This window comes from Bos javanicus, chromosome 10 (genome assembly GCF_032452875.1).
Source record: "Bos javanicus breed banteng chromosome 10, ARS-OSU_banteng_1.0, whole genome shotgun sequence".
NCBI classification, from domain to species: Eukaryota; Metazoa; Chordata; class Mammalia; order Artiodactyla; family Bovidae; genus Bos; species Bos javanicus.
In genome coordinates, this window is record NC_083877.1 from 69,136,647 (window position 1) to 69,153,385 (window position 16,739).

Here is a 16,739-nt window from a genome sequence, read left to right on the forward strand (position 1 = left end):
AAATAGCACACAGCATTTGCAAACAATATACTTAAGAGGTAGTGTCACAGTTTTCTTTAGTTCAGCACTGCCCAGATTCTACCTGGATAATTAAAGCAAAAAGCTGAAGGTTTGATAGATTGCCACACAAAATGCCAGAGTTCAAACAAACCAAATTTTTATCCACAGTATAAAGATTAAAATAACACGTAGGTAAAAAGGGGTGGCCCCATTCCAAGGCACCTGTCTATTTAAGATTACAAGGGAATCAAGAAGGCTTCCTACCTCTCAAAATTTAAAAAATCTGAAAGTCCACCACTGAAGATTAATTCCTTGGAGTTGGTTCCATCCAATCTTCAGAGTTAGTTTATTAACGTGAGGATGCTCTGGGAAAAAGACATTTTCCTTCATTTAATATTGCCAATGGTGAAAACAAAAGGAGGTAACTCATCTGAGCTATAAATGAAATTTAACTTATTCCAGATTCTTATCCCTATTCTTAACTTGCTATACTTCTTCCTATTAAGTGACCAGTCACTGATAATTCTATGTTTTATTGACCTTCCAGTGACTATAAAGTAATTTAAGTGGTTTTTGAAAGTAAACTTAATTACAGTTTTAGACTTTTAAATTAAAAGTAGCTCAGTTGGATACTGTCTCTTCAACACAGTAATATAAATATTAGTATCTCAGCTAAAATGAATTATTGACAATTTTAATACATGTTGCACAGTACATATTAATATAGAAAAATACATGTTATCAGCAGCATAATGTTGACCATGTTCTAATCCATTCCACCTGCTCAAATATTAGTGAAAATAATTATATATTTGTAATGCATCACTGCTGTCTAGCACAAATCTATGCCTTCTGAATAAATGACTTTCCTCTGAGCTTGTTTGCTGTTTGAAGTATGACTGTGATATATTCATATTTCAATTGGCTTCGTATGTACGGTGAGGCAGATAGCAACCTTCTAAACCACTTAGGAAATGAGCAAGTATGGTTAATTACTTGTCTCTCCCCCACAAAAGTGTTATTAATTATAAGAACTGAAGTTTAGCATTACCTCCCAGATAACAATGTTCAAGTATACAGAGAAAAAAGTGTTCGTCGCTTAGTCATGTCTGACTCTTTGAGACCCCATCGACTGCTACCTGTCAGGGCCCTCTGTCCTTGGGATTCTCTAGGCAAGAATACTGGAGTAAGTTGCCATTTCCTTCTCCAGGGGATCTTTCTAAACCAGGGATCAAACCCAGGTCTTCTACATTACAGGCAGTTTCTTCACTGTCTGAGCCACCAGGGTAAGCCCAAAAATATAGTGAAAGTGCCAATCACTCAATCAAGTCTGACTCTTTGCAACCCCATGGACTACACAGTCCATGTAATTCTCCAGGCCAGAATACTGGAGTGGGTAACCTTTCCCTTCTCCAGGGGATATTCTCAACCCAGGGATCGAACCCAGGTCTCCTGCATTGCAGGCAGATTCTTTACCAGATGAGCCACAAGGGAAGCCCCAAAAGTGTACAGGGCCTCGTTTAAAAATATCAGTCTTTTTAAGCCCAGGGTTACCAACCTAGCTGCTTCAAATCACCAATTAAAATTCTTATTTTCTAATGTGTCAGATTTCTCTTCTACATACACTTGAGGGTTGTTTCTCCCATTAAATTAGAAAAGAGAAAGACGGATCAGTAGTGAGAATAAAAGTTAAGAGTTAAGGCAATTTTAAAAAGATTAAATATGCAATATTTGATTACATGAAAATGATAGCCTATTGCTAATACACTGCTAGTACATTTTTCTCTTATGTTTTCACTCTAGCATTAGCTATTTTAAGACTACCAGTGCACTAAATGATCAACAGAACTGGCAAACTTACGACATTAAAATAGTTTGTTTCTGAAGGCAGAAATACTGATTTCTTCATATCTTTAAAGGTGGAATTGTCGTTCACCCCTGTTACAAAATATGGCACAAAATATCTGAATTCTATTGCAAAAATTATAACTCAAGTAGCACTATGATTATACAAAATAATACTAAAGAACTTTTTGAAGAAAAGATTTCTAGTAGGCACAAACTTAATATTCAATTAAATTGCATGACCACTTATAAAATTTTAAAACCAAATTTTAAAAGTATGACCACACAATGGACACATTAAAAACAAGTCTCACAGTAAATTAGTTATTAGCTCTGTATCTCAATTTCATAATCTAAACACTATAATGAGAACCAAATATTGGATGAAAGGAAAGATTAAGCAAAACTAATGAGCCCATCAAACTAAAGGACCCAGGGTCGCATAGAGTCAGACACGACTGAAGTGACTCAGCAGTAGCAAGGAGAAAAGTGTACAGAACACAAAGAGCGAGAATGATTCGGGTTTCAATCTGAGCCTTTTACTTAGCTACAGACCTTGAGCAGATCTACTTAAAACTTTCTGGGGAATGGGTAACTTCAAATGGAGATAACAGTACTCTGCTCTTAGGGCTGCTTTGAAACCAAATGAAATAACGTATGCAAAGGGCTTAGCACAATGCACAGGACTTGAGTCAATAAATATAGCTATAATTACCTTTATTATGCATCAAAATTTTTTAAAGGCTGTTTTTAGTTTATGTAGAATTACTTAAAGTAACAATATGGACTGGTTCTTTTCCTCCAAAGTACACAATGTATTTCAGGACAGACTTTCTCAAGCAAAGAGAAGTACCAGAGAACTGAATACAGCTAAACTAATTGGATGAAAACACACAATGCTTTGTATGTCAAATTCTCCACTAGAAATTATGCTTCTAGAAAACATCTCACACTTCTGAGTCAAAGGGCAAATAAGAGTAATACACAGAATATCTCTGCATTAAAAAAAAAAAAAGCATTTCAAACTCCAAGATGTGAGTTTTTGAAGTCACTAACAAATCACACACCCAGGAAACCTGACTCTCACATGCAGTTCAAGCATGCCTTAGGAAATATATAAACATGACCACCTTAACAGGTTTTCTGGCATTTCAGGAACAAAAATCTCTTTATCTTGCTAGATGTAAATACTCATCATCATAGATGAGCAAAAGGCATTTTAAGGAAGCAGCAAATTCTCCACTTTGAATCTATCTACTGGGTGATAATTAAATTATTTTATGATGTGAAATATTTCAAGTGAAAGAGAAAAGAGATAGTCTAAACTATACCATAAATTAACTTACTTAGAAGCTCTCTTTAAAAGAAGAAAGGTGCTAGGGATTTGCAACAATGGTGGTACTCAAAATGAGGCTACTAATAATTGTCTTAGAATAGCCAGATAGCCAACTGTCTAAGGATGCATCCAGCCATTATGTAATAATTCCTCATAAGAAGTATTCATCTACTTTGGTTAGCTGTCATTTTCAATATCACCTGCATTCTGTATTTCACTTTCTGTATCATTTTATGAAAACATAATACACGCAAGCTTTTTCTTGAGTGTTTCTGCATATTCTAAAAATGCAGTGTTTAAGAGCATATTTTTAACTTCAAAATATTATATAAACATTGCATGTTAGCTCATGTGAAACTGGAAAATTATGAAGATTCTCCTTATTCAAATGCTGGCTAAAGTTACTAATGTACAAAGCTCCTTTATCACTACCTAAAATTTTACCATATGCATATGAAGACATTTTACTTATCTATCATCTCTTTTGAGTCATATATATTTGGGGCAAAATTTCATACTGTCCACTAATATGAAAACTACTTTAAAAATCAAATATAACAAATCCAAAGAATGCACACTGTTTTATACAATCAATTTTTTTCTTAGAGAAATTTTTTGTTCCTAATTTTGATTATATAGTCAAGTATTTTTCTGCTTAAAAAGGAAATGAGAAAACCAATGCCATGAAAAATAAGGAACATCTTAAAAATTCAATAAAAAATAATTTATAAAATTCAGTATGATGTCTTCAAAATGTAAAAATGGAGTGAAATAAAAAAACAACTACAGGGAATTTGTTTATTGAGCAATAATGTTAACACTTCTAAATTAAGTATTCACTTATGAGTTTTCTTTGTTAGTGTCCTGTCAATGGTCATAATGGAAAATACTGCACAGAACTCAAATATAAAAATAAAAATTAACAAAAGAGCTAAGCAACAAATATATGCTTTACATTTAAAAAATTAATCCAAACGAAATAATTTGAAACACTTCTCTGATGTGGAAGTCTTATAATGTTCTCTCATGTTTTATTTGATATTTTTTCCCTTTTTTTTAAAAACAAATTGACACTGTACAAAGAGTTCAAATGGCCAGTAAAACTACTGCTTTAAAACTGTTGGCTTTAAGTAACAGAGGTATAATCTGAATTCACATCAGAGCTTTCTAAAATGGCAACAGTACAGCACATGACTTTCTCTAACATCCAAACCTGTTCTGGCTTTCCTTTGGCTAAGGAATAGAAAACTAGACAGCCTTCCAAAGCTGCCACAATTTCCTAAAATGCTTTGATAAATGTTGGCATACTTTATTTCTCTTGCTTACCTTGATAACACTGGGCTAAACAGAAAATGAGGAAAATTCAGTTAAAAGTAACTTAAACAGTAGCTAGCTCACTCTGGACCTGGAAGTTTCAGTAAAGTTGAACATTCAGAAACATATTCTTAAATGTAGTTTTCCAAAATTAGGCCAAAAAGCCTATATTAGAGGAAAAAGAAAAGCCAAAAATGAGTCAAACATTGAAGTTTATCTGTTCCTGGAAGACTATGAATAATACAATGGAAGCTGAAACACTACATACAGCTAAGAACGCATTCTTGCAGAGAAAGTTTATAGTTAACAATTTTTTAAAATTTCCACTTGATATTTAAAATTTTATAAGTGATGTATTATGTCACCATATTAAGCCAATTCAATTAACTACACTCAGTAGGAATCACTTCAGAAATGCCTTGAAAAAGATAATGACAGACACTATATATTTAAAAACTACTAGTCCTTACAAAGTTCATCTCTGGACTAGAATATAATGCTGACTATCAATTTCCAATTCCTCTTAGAATAGAAGACTACCTGCATGTTTAGCCATTCCATCTTATTTCAGTTTAGCATAAGGATAAAAATCTTAAAGGATTGCATTGCTGCTAAACACTGCCAATAATTCTCATATGCACCATTTAGTCTATACCTCACTTTTTTACTTCCCTTATAATATTAAAATAATGAATAAATATGGTCCTTTAGTTAACTCCCTCTACTTTATCTTAAGTGAAATATAAAATAAGGTAGCTTTATTAATTTCTTGCTAGCACTGGCTTAAATCCTGTTTACCAAATAAGAAACTGTAAACTTTTATTTTTCCTTTTACCCAGAAAGCAGATGTATTTCGATCCACCACTAATACCTACATAAAATGTATTTCATTTTAGTTTTATTTATAACATTTTTTTTGGAATAGTATTACTGTTGTACCTCAGAAAAAATTCAATGAACCAACTACAGAAATTATGCCCAATTTTCAACCTTTGAAATAGGTAAAAAGTTCTCCAGGAAAACTTAAAAATAATCTGATTAACAATTACCAGTGCTGAAAAGGTCATTGAAAATTGATAAATAATAAATGAGTCTTGCTGTATTTTACCCAACATTAGTGCAAAACAGGAAGCTGAAATTTCCCAATGGACTATGTTAAAGAACATGAACTAGAATACTGGTAACAATCTCATTTACCTTCTGACATCAACATTTTCCAGGATGAAAACAATGACATACAGCTTTACAGAGTTTGAAATTTATATAAGTTCAGAAATGGAAGTAAAACTTAAGGAAAAAGCAAAATATTCTTAGTATTGTCCAAATTTCAAATAAAACCTCAAGGGTAAGTATGGCTGCTGTTTTTCCAAACAGTCATTTTTCAATAAAATGTTGGCTGTGTCATAAGAAACCTTCTGTGCTTTCTATCAACCAAGGCTTGCTGGAGTACAACACATTTCCCTTGTAAATTCAACCTCAGCTGAAATGTCGAGCAAGGCGGGCAGATCTATAGTCAGCACGAAGTTGTACGAAGGAGTGAAGAATGTTCTTGTCCAGATTAGCAAGTTGTTCTCCTGAGCAGACTTGCTTTAAATTATCTGGGTTTACTACCAGAAGATTGCAAAGTGCATGCAGAGTATCAAAAAGCTGTAATACCAGAGGAATCTGAATTGAGGTAAGAGAAGGAAAAAAATATTTCTAGTTTTATAATCAGTTTGTAAATTCTTCTCACTTATGTACTATCAGGACTTAACTAATGTTAAAGAGTTCAATGTTAGAATTTTTAAAAGCTACCGAAGTGTTAAAAAACTCAAATATTTCAGACATTATATAAACTCAACATAATCTTTTTGAAAAGATTCATACTGTGCCTATTTACTCAAATAGTAATAATCATTTATACTTTTGTAAAGCAGAACTAATTATCATTAATTTACAGCTTTTTTAAATAATTTAAACATTGGGTGGACTAATTTCAGAGAGATATACATGAAGAAAGAACATATTTTCTTGATATATGATATACAGCATTAGTTATGGGCATTAATAAGGTCATCTGGACTATGGAACTAAAATACAGCATTTTCTAAAAGCTCAAAGCAAAAATGTGTTAATACTGACTGGAATAATACTTTTTCACTTAGGAAATATCAGATCTGTCTCGTTACAGTATCGACAAAAGTTATAAACTTTCCGCTAATGATTATGTCAGTATACATTTTTATGATCTGACTTATGTTCTTGAACTTATTTACAAGTTTGATATTTGTGAATACATACCTTGAAGTCTTTGGCACACTTCCTATACTCAGCTACATCACAAATTGCTAACATGCCACCCATACAGCTATAGGAATATTGTTGAAGATGCTCAAAAATAAGTCGATGAAAACGTACTCCAAGTTCCATCAAAACTGTATCCACATTCTTCCCATCCATGGAATTTTTAATCTTCTCCACTTGTTTTCTTACGTAAGCACAGACTTTAACACAGGCCTGTAAAATTTTTTCTACACTTATTACACAGAAATATGTATCAGCTTAGCTAAGGAGAAAATACATATAATTTCTCATTAATCTCTAAGAATTAAAAAAAAAAACACTTGGAGCATAATAAGATACATCAATGAAATGTTAATAAGAGTACAAATAAGGCAGATATTCTTACTAGCATATTAAATCATTTTACTCACATTAGTATACTGAATCAAAACATTGTTTTCATCTTCTGGCTTAAAATCTGTTTTCTTTTGTTCTGCAGCCAAGATATGCTTCATTTGTCCAATCATACAATTTAATGTCCTAGAGAATTGAGAATACCATGTATTTGATCCATTTAATTTACTTTAATTTATATTATTTATTCTAAATTAAATTTAAATTATTTAATTTCATGTCACCATAAAACTATTTTACTATTGGTATACTTCAGATTTTAAAACAAGTAAATTCTAGATCTTGATAGCAAAGAAATCTTAGTTTTATTAGCTTCCTGCTCAAAACACAGGGCAAAGATTCATTTGTCCATTACTTTATTTAAAGAAATCTTAAAGATCTTAGAAGACTGTCACTAATTCATTTCCTTCACAAGTATATTTGGAGAATGCTTAGGAAGGGAGTAAGATAGAACAACTTATAAGGAATGGCCAAAGTTTGGAAGAACAGGTGAGAAGAACCCAAGTTTCACAGTCTAAGGATAAGCAGGAGGCTGAGTAAGTGGTACTGAAGGCCCAGTTGAGAAATGAAGTATGAGTTTGTAATGCAACGAACAATGTCTGAGTTTTGTGACATTTTCCAACAGCAATAAGCCATCCAGTTATCAGAATAACAGAATCTGCATTAATCCAGAGTTTAGGATCTGTAAGATAGTTATGATCAAAGGAAATAAATTTTAGGGTAATTATGAGGGAGTAATTAAAGATACAGAACAAGCAATCTAAGCATTAACAGTGAATAAAACAAAGCTGGGAAAGGACAGATTGGCAAGAATAAACAAAGCTGTAAAGGATAGATTGGCAAAAGGCAAAGATATTTAGAGCTAGAGTTCCTATAAGTAACTTATATTCGTTTATGTCTTCTTGAATGGAAGAGAAAAGACAATTACAGGAAGTAAAAATATGCCCAAACCTGGTAGCATGGGCTTTAGAATTTGAGTTCCAGTTCTACCAGCATTAACTGTATGATCTCTAGCAAACTACTTCATTTCTTTAAGCCTTCACTTCCTCATCTGTAAAATGGAAATGGTATTTCTTACTTAAATGAAATTATACAAGTAAAGATCCTTGTACTGTGCCAGTGAAAGAAAGTGAAAGTAATAATCACCCAGTCGTGTCCAACTCTTTGCAAACCATGGACTGCAGCTCTCCAGGCTCCTAGTCCATAGGATTTCTCAGGCAAGTATACTGGAGTGGTTTGCCATTTCCTTCTCCAGGGGATCTTCCTAAACCAGGGACCAAACCTGGGTTTCCTGCATTGCAGGCTAATGAAATTATACAGGTAAAGATCCTTGTATTGTGCCAAGCATATAGCAAATGCCTGATAAATGCTTGATAAATAGATGACTATCATCAGCAACATATGTCCACTATCATCTCAAAAGACAGAATCCACCACTCCATATTATGAACAGGTAATTAACTAAAATAAACATCAAAAAAATTTTCAAATGTACAGTTTTCACTCAATGGAAGTTACTTTTAAAAACTGGTATATTAATTCAATGCATTTCAGATATAAGCCTGAAATCTTCTGGCTTACATACTATTTTTAAGGAGTCTGGAGAGAGGAAGAGGAAGAGGGAAAGGGAAGGGAGGGAGGCAGGGAGAGATGGGGAGAGAGAGGGAGGATGGGGACAGAGAGAGACAGTGTCTACAGCAGCATTTACAAAAAAAAAAAAAAAAGATTTTCAAATTGAATTGGTCTAAAGTTAATCTAAACCTGCTGACTTCCATAAATAATAAATCTGGAATCCAATAAAATGACATTATTAGGATGAAATAAATATGTAAAAATAAAATCAAACATTATAGCAGGATAGTGGAATTCAAATAGACTTTTTTCTTGTCTGAAAATATTTTTCATGTTGTTATAATGGTGTTTTTACAAATAAAAGCAAGAGAAGTAGTAAAACTAAAAACTTGCCTATCAATGCCAGTATCCAATTTCATCTCCATCTGTTCAATTATTTCTTTTTTTTTCTGAAGGCATTCAGATAATTTAGGAGAAGAGCTATTGAATGTTTAAAGGGGGAATAAAAATCATATTAGTAACCTTAGAATTCTAAAAGTTTTCACAATTCCTGCTTATTGTTACATACCTAGACACACATACACACACTTAATTTTAATTTGCTTCCAAATCCAAGCAGCATATGAACAGTAATTATTTAGTATTCACTACACTCAATTCATTACAATAGTCATGATAGGAAAAATTTATCATTTAAAACAGGAGGATTTAGATTTATTATTTTCATCTCTGAGGAGCTATCCCTTTAGAATATAAACATGATTTTGGAATTATTTGGTTTCCTTTTTAATTACATTTCTGGTGTACTAGTAAGAAAAATAACAGGCTCTTGAAACTATAGTAAATTACATTAATTAAAATTTGTAGACTAACACTCAATCCAGTTGTATTTAGCTTTCCTATATTAAAAACCAACCCCATGAATCGCAGCACACCAGACCTCCCTGTCCATCACCAACTCCCGGAGTTCACTCAAACTCACGTCCATTGAGTCAGTGATGCCATCCAGCCATTTCATCCTCTGTCATCCCCTTCTCCTCTTGCCCCCAATCCCTCCCAGCATCAGAGTCTTTTCCAATGAGTCAACTCTTCGCATGAGGTAGCCAAAGTATTGGAGTTTCAGCTTTAGCATCATTCCTTTCAAAGAACACCCAGGACTGATGTCCTTTAGAATGGACTGGTTGGGTCTCCTTGCAGTCCAAGGGACTCTCAAGAGTCTTCTTCAACACCACAGTTCAAAAGCACCAATTCTTTGGCGCTCAGCTTTCTTCACAGTCCAACTCTCACATCCAAACATGACCACTGGAAAAACCATAGCCTAGTGACTAGATGGACCTCTGTTGGCAAAGTAATGTCTCTGCTTTTGAATATGCTATCTAGGTTGGTCATAACTTTCCTTCCAAGGAGTAAGCGTCTTTTAATTTCATGGTTGCAATCACCATCTGCAGTGATTTTGGAGCCCCAAAAAATAATGTCTGACACTGCTTCCACTGTTTCCCCATCTATTTCCCATGAAGTGATGGGACCGGATGCCATAATCTTCGTTTTCTGAATATTGAGCTTTAAGCCAGCTTTTTCACTCTCCACTTACACTTTCATCAAGAGGCTCTTTAGCTCCTCTTCACTTTCTGCCATAAGGGTGGTGTCATCTGCTTATCTGAGGTTATTGATATTTCTCCTGGCAATCTTGATTCCAGCTTGTGCTTCATCCAGTCCAGCGTTTCTCATGATGTACTCTGCATATAAGTTAAATAAGCAGGGTGACAACATACAGCCTTGATGTACTCCTTTTCCTATTTGGAACCAGTCTGTTGTTCCATGTCCAGTTCTAACTGTTGCTTCCTGACCTGCATACAGATTTCTCAAGAGGCAGGTCAGGTGGTCTGGTATTCCCATCTCTTTCAGAATTTTCCAGTTTATTGTGATCCACACAGTCAAAGGCTTTGGCATAGTCAATAAAGCAGAAATAGAGTTTTTCTGGAACTCTCTTGCTTTTTTGATGATCCAGCAGATGTTGGCATTAGACCTCGTTAAAAAGTAAATTTCCTTTCAAAATGTGATTCAGAGATCACAAGTAATCTTTATCTTTGAGATCAATTCTAGACTAATAATTACTTGGTATATCAATGTTTATAAAAAATGTCTAGAATTTTATCTTTTATATGAATATTTTTCCTCTTATGACAGTACTACACATACAATTTTATAAAGCATGCTCACATACACACTACTTCACATAATTCTCATATGCTTCAAAAGTTCACATAAATTGACAGGAAGATATAAACCAAATCTTATTTAATATCTCATCAAAACTTGTCCTACTGATGGCATAAAATTGTTACTGCACGTCTTCATTATAACAAGTGGGAACAAGCTAGAAGTCACCTTTCATACAGATTTAGGTTTATGACACAGTGTTTTCAAATAAAACAAAATTAATACCACAGAAGGAAGAGAATACAGAAGGCAAGGAAGAGTTTATGTTACTTTTTAAAATTTTTCTTTAAACTTCACATCTTTGAGATAGATATTATTATTTCCATACAAATTACCACACTACATTATTTGCAAATGGTAAATGTTAAATACTTGATGTCAAATTTCTGCTGTCAGAGATGAAGGGGAGGAAAGAAGCAGGTTACAAATGCTTACATACACCCTGAGGGCAACTAGGTTGCTTATTTCACACCCTCCTGCCCTGTTTGATGTTTCAGTGAACAGATATTACCTTTAAAATTTAACATAAAGTAGAATATTATAGTATTCTTTGAAATACCAATGAAAATCAGACAATTTGACTAACCTTATTAGTGGCATAAGGTGATCATTAAACTGCTTGTCAAAAAGATGAAAAATAGTATTGGCCTGGTGCACAACATCCAAAAAATAGAGATTTGCATTCTTAGAATCTGAAGAAGGAATTCCTAAAGTTGGAAGGCATGTATATGTTAGAATCATATTAAAGAAATTCATCTAGGCAACAGAAAAAAGAATGTGGATAACATGCATAAAAAAGAACTGCTGTTTCAATAAGTCAGCAATAATTTTTGTGGACAAAAAATAAAATTAAGCTCGTTAATACCAAAGTTTTAATGCCAAATTTTCACCATATACTCAAGTCTTCATTGTTTGCTGAGATAAATCAAAGACTAAACTTGTAAGTGAATCATCTTGGACTATACCTTCTCCTTCCCCACCTTCTTGTGCCTAAAGATTCACATGAACCATGAACACACTTCTATTAATACCATTTTTCTTATAACCAGGCCTCATTGTTGGAGAAGGAAATGGCAACCCACTCCAGTATTCTTGCCTGGAGAATCCCAGGGATGGGGGAGCCTGGTGGGCTACCGTCTATGGGGTCGCACAGAGTCGGACACGACTGAAGTGACTTAGCAGCAGGCCTCATTACCTCTGATAACAGGTAAAATAATTTTCTTATTAGTTCAAATTTCCTAATCTTTTATGCTGTATCTTGTGGCCAGAGTAAGGTACTTAACATATTTCACTATGTTCTCTATCTATCATTTCCTCAAAAATATTCAAAGACTCCTCACTGTCAACAAAATAAATTCCTGATTTTCACCATTGTATTCAAGCCACTTCACATTCTGACCGCAAAACAAACAGCTGACCTCTTCAGATTTCAGTTTCCTCTTTTGCAAAAGAGTAATAGTTAAATTCCAAGGTGCCTACTAACCATAGACATTTATGTTCCTAGCTAAAATTAAAAGGCATAAAGGACCAGGAGAAATATTGAGAGAAAATGAGAATTAAAAGTTTAATACCTAGAGTTCTTTACAGAAGGATGATTTTTTTCCCCAAAGTTTTAAAACAATGTTTTTATTTTCCCACAAATGACAAAATCACAACTGGCAAGAAAACTAAAGTCTCCAACACAAACTTACAAGAGAAAAAAGTAGTCAATATACCCGTATGTATTAAATACTAATCCCAGCTATTAATGAAAGACATGATAAGGCAATAGTTATGTATGTCTTTAAATTACTAAATTATTAAAGTTCTTATAGAAAATTCAGTGAGGGTAGAAAAATGGGTATAAGCATATACACCAGTAACAGTATAGATTAGTGGGGAAAAAAATCCTTAGGAAAACAGTTTGTTTATATGCACCGAAATTTTTAAAATTTGCAATACACTTTGATCCGGTAATTTTAGTTCCAGAATTTTATCCAGAGAAAATAATTCAAAAGAAAGAAAACACGGTAAGTTCTACAGAGTTCACTACAGCCGCATAGAAAATGCATAGGAACAGAAGGCATATTCTCATCCTACCAGAAAATTTCCTAATCCCTTCCAAATTATGAATACTGCTATTAAAATGAAGATGCTAGGCTTCCATACAAAAGAACAAATCCTTCATACCATATGGAATCAAATTTGTTACTTTTTTATTATCTTCATTAATCTTCATATCTTTGAGGGAGATATTATCTCAATATAAATGACCACATTAGGTTATTTGCAAACTGCAAATGTTAAATACTTGATGTCAAGTTTCTGCTATAAGGGGGAAGGGGAGGCAAGCAGGCTACAAACGTTTATGCACATCCTGAGAGCAACTAGGTTAAAATAATAATAATAATAAAGCAGGGGAGGGGGAATATAAACCACAAGGTTATTGGATTATAGGTAATTTTGCTTCAACCTTAGAAACTTTAAAGAAAGATGTTACACACAAACATTTTTGAGCATGTGCTATGTGCTTTCTAGTAGCTTCAGTTCAATTTAATTCAGTTGCCCAGTCATGTCCAACTCTTTGTGACCCCATGGACTGCAGCACACCAGGATTCCCTGTCCATCACGAACTCCCGGAGCTTGCTCAAACTCATGTCCATCAAGTTGGTGTTGCCATCCAACCATCTCATCCTGTCATCCCCTTCTCCTCCTGGCTTCAATCCTTCCCACCATCAAGGACATTTTCAATGAGTCAGTTCTTTGCATCTGGTGGTCAAGTATTGGAGCTTCAGCTACAGCATCGTCCTTCCAATGAATACTCAGAACTGATTTTCTTTAGGATTGACTGGTTGGATCTCCTTGCAGTCCAAGGGACCCTCAAGAGTCTTCTCCAACACCACGGTTCAAAAGCATCAATTCTTCGGCGCTCAGCTTTCTTTATAGTCCAACTCTCACCTTCATACATGACTACTGAAAAAACCATAGTTTTGACTAGATGGCTCTTTGTCGGTAAAGCAATGTCTCTGCTTTTTAATATGCTGTCTAGGTTGGTCATAGCTTTTCTTCCAAGGAACAAGTGTCCTTTAATTTCATAGCTGCAGTCACCATCTGCAGTGATTTTGGAGCCCAAGAAAATAAAGTCTGTCACTGTTTTCATTGTTTCCCTATCTATGACCCATGAAGTGATGGGACCGGATGCCATGATCTTGGTTTTTTGAATGTTGAGTTTTAAGCCAGCTTTTTCACTCTTTCACTTTCATCATGAGGCTCTTTAGTTTCTCTTCGTTTTCTGCCATAAAGGTGGTGTCATCTGTATATCTGAGGTTATTGATATTTCTCTTTGCAATCTTGATTTCAGCTTCTGTTTCATCCAGCCCGTCATTTCGCATAATGTACTCTGTATGTAAGTTAAATAAGCAAGGTGACAACATACAGCCTTGACACACTCCTTTCCCAATTTTGAACCAGTCCACTGTTCCATGTTCAGTTCTAACTGTTGCTTCTTGACCTGCATACAGATTCCTCAGGAGGCAGGTAAGGTGGTCCTGTATTCCGACTTAAGAATTTTCCAGTTTGTTGTGGAACAAACACAGTCAAAGGCTTTAATGTAGTCAATGAAGCAGAAGTAGATGTTTTTCTGGAATTCTCTTGCTTTTTCTATGATCCAACAGATGTTGGCAATTTGATCTCTGGTTCCTCTGCCTTTTCTAAATCCAGCTTGTACACCTGGAATTTCTTGGTTCACGTACTGCTAATGCCTCCCTTGGAGAATTTTTTAGCATTACTTTGCTAGCGTGTGAGATGAGTGCAATTGTGTAGTAGTTTACATTCTTTGGCATTGCCTTTCTTTGGGATTGGGATGAAAACTGACCTGAATTTTCAAAAATTGCTGAATTTTCCAAATTTGCTGCCATATTGAGTACAGCACTTTATCAGCATCATCTTTTAGGATCTGAACTAGCTCAGCTGGAATTCCATTACCTCCACTAGCTTTCTAGGTGCTAGACTATAATGCAATTAAGACAAATAAGATTCCTAACCACGAGAACTTACATGCTATTCTCTCTGCTTAACATACTCTTTCTCCAAATATTCAATTTATTCCTTCGCTTCATTCAGCTGATTCATGTCTCCTCAGAGGCCTTCTTTGACCATCCTTTTTAAAAAAGCCCTCTTCCCCCTGAATTCCCCATTCTACCTCCCATTACTATTCTCTATTTCTTACTCAATTTTATTTTTATTCACTGTACTTACTAGTCATTTGTCAATCTTTTCCATAAGAATGTAAGTTCATAAGAATAAGCACTTAAGTATATGTTCAATGAGTGAGGCGAATACCAATGCATGAAAATTTTATTGTAACAAGTGCTATGAAAAAAGTTAATTCAATGATGAAATAATGAGTAACTAGGCTGGGAGAAGTGGGTCACTTTAGCTAGGTCCATCACCAAAAGACTCTCTAAAAATGTGGTACCTTAGTTAAGATCAGAAGCCTGAAAAGCCAGACATGAAAAGAGCTGAAGAAAAAGAAATGGGGGTTGGGAGGGGGGGACACCAAGTGCAAAGAACCTGAGTGAGGAAAAAGAATAAAGGCCAGAGTGGCTGGGGTAGTGAAGGGAAATGCAGATGAGATGAGGATGAATATATAAGAGGAGGCCAGATCAAAACTATGCTTTTGTAAAGAGTTTGTTGCTGTTTTCCCCCTAAGTGTAATAGGAAACCACTAAAATGTCTTAAACAAAAAAAATTTAAGACCCTTAAATTTATACCATGACTGTTACATGGAGTCAGTTATTTGGAAAGGTAAGAACATACAGAGAGATCAGTTAGGAGCAGATGGAGATCATGATGTTTAAATCAGTTGGTATCAATGGAGATGGAGAAAAGTAGGAGAATTTGAGTTATGTTTGACAGTATATAGACAGGATTTGCTGACAGACTGGTTTTCAGGTTTGATGAAAAGAACAATTATGGCAACTCCTGGGTTTGGGGCTTCAGTAAATAGTAAATAGCAATGCCTTTTAAAGACATGAGAAATCATGGGAAAGGAAGAAGTTTAGATGGAAGATAAAGAGTTTCATTTTGAATACATTAAATTTGAGATGTACACAGAACAGATGAGAGAAGTCAAGGAGGCAACTGAACTAATGGGACTAGAATTTAGGGAAGAGGTCATTATTATCTTATTAATATCAGTAAACTCAAAAGGCCAAAAACAAAAGAAAAAATTTCATATGAATCTATTCCTTTCCAGGCTTACTGATAAGGCTTATTTTCCTTTCCAAACTTTACATTACTCAACTGTCTCAAGCAGAATTGCTATCATTTCCATTTCTGCCCCCTTGGCATTTAATAACTTACAGCATTGTATTACAGTCTGCCACACACTGCTGTGACTTATATAGTTTATCCTGCCCTGCTCAATGTAAGCAACATGAGAACTGTGTCTTTGTATAGCTTTTAGCATCTGACAAATCCTTGCACTACAGGAAGTTCAAAAAGCATTTTGCTGCATTGACTGAGATGAATATATATAAAATAACAGTATGCATACAGTTTAACCAAACAGGATCAAAGGAATTTAAGATGAAGTATAATATAAATAAATTTTCTTACCAGCAAGTCCTGTTTCCAAGGCATAATCAATATGTTCAATACATAAAAATTCCACAAGAATGGTAAAAATTCTAAAGGCATTCCTTGGTAAATCAGAAGGATCAGAGAGCTTTAAAAAGAAAAACCAAATACATCAATCCTCAGGTTTACCTTTAAAAAAAAAAAGGCAACTTTTTTT

The 16,739-nt window shown here is 34.4% G+C and overlaps 1 protein-coding gene across 1 annotated transcript in view; it reads right to left on the reverse strand.

The window, feature by feature from the left end:
- Positions 1 to 2,545: 2,545 nt before the first annotated feature.
- EXOC5 (exocyst complex component 5) overlaps positions 2,546 to 16,739 on the reverse strand; it is a 53,604-nt gene continuing 39,410 nt past the window's right edge. Inside the window, exons 13-18 of the mRNA XM_061428991.1 lie at positions 16,562 to 16,670; positions 11,550 to 11,670; positions 9,137 to 9,223; positions 7,189 to 7,297; positions 6,776 to 6,991; positions 2,546 to 6,160 (exon numbers count right to left, since the gene is read on the reverse strand). Of these exons, the coding sequence (XP_061284975.1) occupies positions 5,972 to 6,160; positions 6,776 to 6,991; positions 7,189 to 7,297; positions 9,137 to 9,223; positions 11,550 to 11,670; positions 16,562 to 16,670 (831 nt within the window). The 3' untranslated portion in view covers positions 2,546 to 5,971. The remainder of the gene's footprint in view (positions 6,161 to 6,775; positions 6,992 to 7,188; positions 7,298 to 9,136; positions 9,224 to 11,549; positions 11,671 to 16,561; positions 16,671 to 16,739) is intronic.